The sequence below is a fragment of the Salvelinus fontinalis genome, chromosome 6, assembly GCF_029448725.1.
Source record: "Salvelinus fontinalis isolate EN_2023a chromosome 6, ASM2944872v1, whole genome shotgun sequence".
Taxonomy (NCBI): Eukaryota; Metazoa; Chordata; class Actinopteri; order Salmoniformes; family Salmonidae; genus Salvelinus; species Salvelinus fontinalis.
The window spans coordinates 66,515,033-66,524,074 of record NC_074670.1 but is presented as its reverse complement, the minus strand read 5'-3'; the positions used below and the strand labels follow the sequence as shown (position 1 = coordinate 66,524,074).

General features: G+C 38.2%; 1 long non-coding RNA gene and 1 gene segment (V, D, J or C); both read left to right on the top strand.

Annotated features, from left to right (window-relative positions):
* The first annotated feature begins 667 nt into the window (after positions 1 to 667).
* Positions 668 to 1,045, top strand: LOC129858649 (Ig kappa chain V region K29-213-like). The segment is given in 1 exon segment: positions 668 to 1,045. A coding segment is annotated over 1 exon segment (378 nt).
* Positions 1,046 to 1,825: 780 nt separating this feature from the next.
* Positions 1,826 to 3,663, top strand: LOC129856735 (uncharacterized). 2 transcript variants are annotated; one of them, XR_008759805.1, is made up of 4 exons: positions 1,826 to 1,870; positions 2,074 to 2,190; positions 2,326 to 2,381; positions 2,612 to 3,663. It is a non-coding gene; the product is annotated as an uncharacterized LOC129856735 (long non-coding RNA). The 2 variants fall into 2 exon arrangements; XR_008759806.1 differs by having other exon boundaries at positions 2,323 to 2,381.
* The last annotated feature ends 5,379 nt before the right edge of the window (positions 3,664 to 9,042 follow it).

Sequence of the window (9,042 nt, the reverse complement as noted above, 5' to 3'; positions counted from 1 at the left end):
ACAGTGGTTAGGCTTTGTCCAAGCCCATTTCCAGATAGGTCTGACCACTTTGGTAATTATTCTACAAATTGATGTCTGAATTGGCAAAGTTAATATATCTGCAAAACTTCTTTCAAATCTATTGCAGACCTGATTCAAAATGAAGAAGTTAATCAGCCAGTTCCGCTGACCACTGTTCAGCTCGGAGACTTCGTATCTCTATCATGCCTATTCGCTGATAACAAACATTTTCAAGTCCTCTACTGGTACAAGCAAACTATTGGTCAAATGCCCCACGTTGTGGCAGCTATTACTGATTCTTCCAAACCTGTTCTTTCTGAAAAGTTTAATAACCTACGTTTTAAAGTGGACAAAGCCGAAGATGTATCTCATCTCATTATCAGCAATATCAGCACATCAGATGAGGCAACCTACTACTGTGCATTGGGAACAAAGTACCAAATGGATTATAGAAATGGAACCTTTTTGGCTACAAATGGTAATTTAGTTTGAATTTTTAATTTTATTGTTCATCAGTATATTATTATCAGTGTACAGTATAGTCCTCAGTGGATATTATAAAGTTAATCTTGGTACATTGTTCTAAATGCACACTGTCTCAAAGATGTGCTATTAATGCTACAGATCATGCTTCATTTAAACTTGAGAATGTCCCTCATCCAACAAAATGCACAATGTAGGTGACAGTGGAAAGAGGTTTACCAAGATAACTCTGGAGCAGCAGCCAGAGTCTGACCTAGTCCATCCAGGAGACTCTGTGACTCTGCAGTGTACAGTACTCTCTGAGACCTGTACAGGAGAACACAGTGTGTATTGGTTCAGAGCCGGATCAGAAGAATCCCATCCAGGAGTCATTTATACCCCTGGGAACAGGAGTGATGAGTGTGAGAAGAGCCCTGAGACGCCCTCTCCTAGACAGAGCTGTGTCTACAGCCTCTCCAAGAACAACCTCAGTCTCTCTGATGCTGGGACTTACTACTGTGCTGTGGCCAAATGTGGGGAGATCCTGTTTGGCAATGGAACAAAATTGCACATTGGTAGGTGATGAAATTATTTACAAATAATGAAGGTGATATACAGTGGATGTGTAATAACTTGTCTACTGTGCAACACTTTATACTGAGTATACAAAACATTAAGAACACCTGCTCTTTCCATGACATAGGCTATTGATTGATGTCACTTGTTAAATCCACTTCAAATCAGTGTAGAAGAAGGGGAGGAGACAGATTAAATAATGATTTTTAAGCCTTGAGACATTGATTGATTGATCATGTTCCAGCATCCCTGTGGAAAGCTTTCGACACCTTTTAGAGTCCATGCCCGAAATATTGAGGCTGTTCTGAGGGCAAAAGGGGAGTGCAACTCAATATTAGGAAGGTGTTCCTAATGTTTGGTACACTCAGTGTAGTTTAAAGGGATTTAAAAAAAAAAAAAATGCCATATACACTACTGTTCAAAAGTTTGGGGTCACCTGGAAATGTCCTTATTTTTAAAGAAAAGCAAATTTTTTGTCCATTAAAATAACATCAAATTGATCAGAAATACAGTGTAGACATTGTTAATGTTGTAAATGACTATTGTAGATGCATACGGCAGATTTTTAATAGAATATCTACATAGGCGTACAGATGCCCATTATCAGCAACCATCACTTCTGTGTTCCAATGGCACGTTGTGTTAGCTAATCCAAGTTAATCATTTTAAAAGGCTAATTGATCATTAGAAAACCCTTTTGCAATTATGTTAGCACAGCTGAAAACTGTTGTCCTGATTAAAGAAGCAATAAAACTGGCCTTCTTTAGACTAGTTGAGTATCTGGAGCATCAGCGTTTATGGGATCGATTACATGACCACAAACTTTTGAACGGTAGTGTATATGCAAAGATGAAGGAAGTTTTTTTCTCAAATGAAATTGTAAAAAAGTGAGGAAAGAAAATCTGATTTGTCGAATACTGCCGGTATACTGTATAGGGAATATACTGTGTACTGTGTTGATCATCATGCCACTTCAGTTACTTAGAATATTGTAAAAAGCTAGTTTATTGAACATGCTAATTCTTTTTGGTTTAGAAAAAGCAGCAGAGCCTGTCATTATCGCTCTGGGAGCAACGTTGGCTTTAAGTGTGACTGTGATCGGTATCCTTGTCTGCACCAGAAATACAAGGCCAATTTGTGAACATTGTTATGGTGAGCTGTTTAGAATTGCAAATTGTAGATTGGCACAAATACATTTTCGGATATCTGTAGCCAAATGTCTTGCTTCTCTGGGAGTATCCTGTCATCGTTATGCTTGTTGCTTGTTTTCTCTCATGGAAAAAGTAGGTGCCTCTCAGCATATAGGACATGGCAGCTCAACAGTGGAACAGTTAAATAGCCAGGTAAATAAATGTGTTTGTATAACTTTGCTGCCCATTGATTTGGCTGTTACTTTTGTACTTTTTATTATTAAGTATTGAATATCCCATTCAGAGTACAAAAAAAAGCCAACAGCAACGAGATGATGTAGGTGTAATTGCTCTAACTAATCTCAGTTATGACGCAGTGAGTTTATGCCATCACATATATGCTTTATGTTACCAGTGTGGCAAAAACATATGATTATTCACAGGATGAAGATACAGATACGTTGAACTATGCTGCATTGAATTTCTCTGAGAGGAAAACTAGAAGAGGAAGAAAGAAGAGAGAGACACCACAGGAGAGTGTGTACTCTGATGTCAGGTGTTCAGATTGGGAGTGAAATTGTTTCAACTACGGTACTGAGTAGTGGGTCTAGTTAAGTCATTAATCTCTAACATTTTTAATTTATTACAATAAATGTTGTTTTATCTTTCACATGAAAAGGTAACACAGCAGAACAGCAAAAATGGAAAAGAACACTGAAATGTCTGGAACTTGGAAATTCACTTTAAGACTAAATGAAACATTAAAAGAAAATATTAATAGCATATGTATTTGTTTCCTAACCATTTATCTAGATACTGTAAATGCCTGATGTGTTTTAGCACATGAAAGCAGCATTTACATTTGCCTACACAAAGTAAGTTGTTTTTGTACCTTTATAATGTCCCGGCTTCATATTACCAGTTTTGTTGAATTGTCAGTCCGTAGAGGTTCCTAATATTTTTGCCTCGACTGTACTTTTTATCTGTGAACTTTCCTGTTCAATGTATAGCACCAGTGTACAATAAAACATGGAAACCTGTTCATACGTGGATAATCCTGATATTGGGTTCTGTCTTCTGTGAATGTTTCTAACAAATTATTCTTACATTTACATTTTTGCAGTTTTTGTTATGTTGATATCAGTGTCACGCCCTGACTTTAGTTATATTTGCTTTCTTTATTATTTGGTTAGGTCAGGGTGTGGCAAGGGTGGTTTGTTTAGTTTGTGTATTGTCTAGGGTTTTTGGTTATCTATGGGGATTTTGTATTGTCTATGGGTATGTAGGTTTATGGTGGCCTGAATGGGTTCCCAATCAGAGACAGCTGTTTATCGTTGTCTCTGATTGGGGAACCTATTTAGGTTGCCATTTTCCATGTTGGTATTGTGGGTAGTTGTCCATGTTTAGTTGCCTGTGAGCACTACGTTGGCGTCACGTGTCGGTTGGTTGTTAATTGTTTTGTTGGCGACATCGTTAAATAAACAAGTATGTACGCTCAAAACGCTGCGCCTTGGTCCACTCCATTAAATGGCCGTGACAATCAGTGCACTTTCATTATCATTTCCCCGCCATTGTTTTTAACTTTTTTAGAATTAGCGAGGTTTAAGACATTCTTAGTTCTCAGCCACATATTTCTGTTCATTGATGAAGTCTGTAATTAAACAAAATGTATAAATTCCTATCAAAGTACAATACTTAGTAACTCCAAATACTTTTTTGCATATCATCCCATTAAATTGTATGATACCTCAAAGTCGTTAAAAAGCCACATTTGTTTTTTCCTCATACTGGATGAACTAACATGGAATTAGGCCTACTCCTTCTTATCAACAATATTTAGATTGATAACAAACAATACAAAGAACGCTGCATAATGACATAACAGCTCTTCATTTAAACTCTACAGGCAGGTTTCCCCGATACAGATTAGGCAAGATTGTACAGTAAGAATCGTGTTCAAGGACTATTCTCCAATGAAAATACTTTTAAATGCAAGACTAGGCTGACTCTGTCTGGGAAACCGGACATCAAAAGAAGGTCAGTTGGTTTAAATAGCATGGATACAGAACAGCATTGTTTAACAAGTTGAACGTACAAAACAAGACCATTACAATGTTACAGGAAGCACTGAGTGCCATCACCAGCCTATCAGGTCAGTCTTTGATTTGTATTTACATATGACACACTTTGTGTTATTGTCAGATGACATTGGCATAGTGTAATAGCTACTCAACAAGATGACCAGAAGCAGGTTTATTATCGTACTCCTCAGTATATTGTGTAAGTGCATTTCCAACCTGAACATTGAGGGAACCAGATTAAGATTTGTCCTGGATTTAAAAGCATTTTCAATAGAGATCTTCTAATGATTTTTATTACTAGGCTTAATCTGGTTCTGGGAAACTGCGTTGGTTGCAGTTATGTACAGGGTTATTTAGTTCACATTAGTTCATTTCAAAATATTTCATATTTGAAGTTTCTTTGAATAGATAGTTTTACAAAAATACTTAACAATTGATATTGATGTTTCAAATCTATTTTAAATGTATGTAGGTAAGACTGTCGAGCAGCAGCCAGTCTGACCCAGTCCATCCAGGAGACTATGACTCTACAGTGTACAGTACTCTCTGATACCTGTACAGGAGAACACAGTGTGTACTGTAACCCATAAAACATACAATAAGATAGCAAACCAATTCATCATTCAACTTTATCTACCTCATCACATTATTTAAAATTGAGCTTTTATAATGGTAATTTACAAAACTGTCAGCAAAGGTCAACTCTTTGAAATTGCCTACTAATTTAACATACTGCAAATGTATTCACATTTGATTTCTGAAATAATCAGTGAAACAAAAAAGCACAAGCCAGACACTGTATATAGGATCAGTCAGTAACTCTGGGAATTACATTCCTTTAAACTGTAGAAAACAAACTGTAATTGATATCTATGAAAAAGTATTGCTTGTTTCTGTCAGGTTGCAACTTACAATGGTGGACCGACTGTGATGCCCCCCTGTTAATGGTAATCCCTTATGTGCTTGTGTAGTTTAGTATTTGTACCTGTTGACCCAAGTGGTTAGCAATGAGAGGGCCATCACAGATTTGCAGAGAGGTGGAACCTGTTCCAACAACAGAATGAATATAGAAGTAACTATATTCTGTATGTAATTTAAAATCAATAACCTCCCGATATGATGTTTGGGTTAAATAGAACAAAAAGAATGAATATTTTAAAATGGAATGTTTCATGTAGTCAATTTTTTTTTATAGCACATGTTATTAAATTATACCTCAGGGTATTAAATTATAGCACTGGTTATTAAATTATAGCACCAGTTATTCAATTATTCAAATATCAATGCTACACACAGACCATTACCAACTGGAAGCAGGGCATTACAGTCCATCCCAACTACAAACATATGGGGGAACATAATAACAATGAACTAATAACATCTTTGTATGATTGTGGGATAACAGATTCACAGAAGAACAACAGACCACTGTCATTTATCTGTCCCTGTTAAAATGCTAAGTATTCAAAAAATTATATAGTCTGAAAACTTGCATTGCAATAGTAAAATACTTTGTAGCTGAATAAGATAATGCCAACTGCAAATGTATATTCAGATTCTTTGTAGCCAAGACAATATGATTGATTTGTTGAGGTGAATTTTTATTTAACTGCAATATAAATTCTGAGGTTCCTGGAATTCTTACCTTTACTTTCTGATGGATTGTATTGACAGTAATTAAGGAAAAGGGGGCAGCAGGTAGCCTAGTGGTTAGAGTGTTGGGGAAGTAACCGAAAGGTTTCTAGATCGAATCCATCAGCTGACAAGGTAAAAATCTGTTGTTCTGCACCTGATAAAGGCAGTTAACCCACTGTTCCTAGACCATCAGTGTAAATAAGAATTTGTTCTTTAATTGTGACGCTATGCTAGCGATGCTAATCAGTGTGGGGGGTGCTCCCGGACCCGGGGTAGAGGCTCGTGAAAGGTTAATTCACATGGTTATTTTCATTCAATTTTACAGATGTGACACAATGATGTTAAGTATCAAACTCAAGTTTGTGAGGTTCAACGTGGGGACGCAGTCACTCTCTACAATGAAGATTACTATATGAACAGGGCAGCTGGGCGAAAATGGAGGAAAACTAAACTTCCGGAGGAACTATTATTCTTTCACTCACTCCTCTCTACCTTTCCCTCCTCTGTATCCGCTGCTAAAGCCACTTTCTCTCATTCTAAAATTCAAGCTTCTGCCTCTAACCCTAGAAAACTATTTTCCACCTTCTGATCCCTCTTTATTCCTCCACACTCTCCCCTCCCTCTCTGCATCTCTGGAGACCTTCTCCCATTCCTCACTTCCCTCGTCAACTCATCCCTGACCGCTGGCTGCGTCCTCTCCGACTTCAAAATGGCCCAAGTCGCTCCCCTCCTCAAGAAATCAACACCCAACTCATCTGACATCAAAAACTATAGACCAGTATCCCATTGTCACATGAAGTTGGGGTGCTGAGAGTTCTGACAAATCAGAATAAAAAAAGAATATAATGAAAAATATATATTTATAATAAATCTCACAAAAGTATTGCACTGGGCCTTTATTGTATTAGCGGACTTATATCGACGTCTGTAGCACAGGCAAAACACTATTTCAGCATCTCTGCTTCAGCACAATAGGTAATTGTATAATTAAGAACAGCATCTTGCAGGATTCAGTGGGTGGAATTGTAAGAGTTGTTGCCCTGTCCCTTTCTCTGCAATATAAGATTCTAATTGAATCCAGAAAGGTACAAAATCCTGTCCTCAAAAATGTACATCAGAAGGTGCAAAGTCACAAAACATTCACATCTGTAAGGACCGACACCGGCGATGAGAAGCAGGTAGGGGGACTCAACATTTAATCAGAAACAAACAGGTAACAAGACGGGCACAGTGTCCATAAACAAGGACATACGACAATCAATGCTGAAGCAAGGAACAGAGCGGGAAACCAGAAATATATAGGAAAGGTAATGACAGAGGTGATAGATATATGATACATAAATATTCATATGGAGAAGTCCACAGACCCACTCCAAAAGTCTTTCGGAGCCATCATCGACTCAGTGGGTTTTGTCCAACATGTCTCTGGACCTACTCACTGCCACAGTCATACTCTGGACCTAGTTTTGTCCCATGGAATAAATGTTGTAGATCTTAATGTTTTTCCACATAATCCTGGAATATCGGACCACCATTTTATTACGTTTGCAATCGCAACAAATAATCTGCTCAGACCCCAACCAAGGAGCATCAAAAGTCGTGCTATAAATTCTCAGACAACACAAAGATTTCTTGATGCCCTTCCAGACTCCTTCTGCCTACCCAAGGATGTCAGAGGACAAAAATCAGTTAACCACCTAACTGAGGAACTCAATTTAACCTTGCGCAATACCATAGATGCAGTTGCACCCCTAAAAACGAAAAACATTTGTCATAAGAAACTAGCTCCCTGGTATACAGAAAATACCCGAGCTTTGAAGCAAGCTTCCAGGAAATTGGAACGGAAATGGCGCCACACCAAACTGGAAGTCTTCCGACTAGCTTGGAAAGACAGTACCGTGCAGTACCGAAGAGCCCTCACTGCTGCTCGATCATCCTACTTTTCCAACTTAATCGAGGAAAATAAGAACAATCCAAAATTTATTTTTGATACTGTTGCAAAGCTAACTAAAAAGCAGCATTCCCCAAGAGAGGATGGCTTTCACTTCAGCAGTAATAAATTCATGAACTTCTTTGAGGAAAAGATCATGACCATTAGAAAGCAAATTACGGACTCCTCTTTGAATCTGCGTATTCCTCCAGGGCTTAGCTGTCCTGGATCTGCACAGCTCTGCCAGGGCCTGGGATCGGGAGAGACACTTAAGTGTTTTAGTACTATATCTCTTGACACAATGATGAAAATGATCATGGCCTCTAAACCTTCAAGCTGCATACTGGATCCTATTCCTACTAAACTACTGAAAGAGCTGCTTCCTGTGCTTGGCCCTCCTATGTTGAACATAATAAACAGCTCTCTATCCACCGGATGTGTACCAAACTCACTAAAAGTGGCAGTAATAAAGCCTCTCTTGAAAAAGCCAAACCTTGACCCGGAAAATATAAAAATGTATCGGCCTATATCGAATCTTCCATTCCTCTCAAAAATTTTAGAGAAAGCTGTTGCGCAGCAACTCACTGCCTTCCTGAAGACAAACAATGTATATGAAATGCTTCAGTCTGGTTTTAGACCCCATCATAGCACTGAGACTGCACTTGTGAAGGTGGTAAATTACCTTTTAATGGCGTCAGACCGAGGCTCTGCATCTGTCCTCGTGCTACTAGACCTTAGTGCTGCCTTTGACACCATCGATCACCACATTCTTTTGGAGAGACTGGAAACCCAAATTGGTCTACACTGACAAGTTCTGGCCTGGTTTATATCTTACCTGTTGGAAAGATATCAGTTTGTCTCTGTGAAGGTTCCGTTTTAGGACCACTATTGTTTTCACTATATATTTTACCTCTTGGGGATGTTATTCGAAAACATAATGTTAACTTTCACTGCTATGCGGATGACACACAGCTGTACATTTCAATGAAACATGGTGAAGCCCCAAAATTGCCCTCGCTAGAAGCCTGTATTTCAGACATAAGGAAGTGGATGGCTGAAAACTTTCTACTTTTAAACTCGGACAAAATAGAGATGCTTGTTCTAGGTCCCAAGAAACAAAGAGATCTTCTGTTAAATCTGACAATTCATCTTGATGGTTGTAAAGTCGTCTCAAATAAAACTGTGAAGGACCTCGGCGTTACTCTTGACCCTGATCTCTCTTTTGACA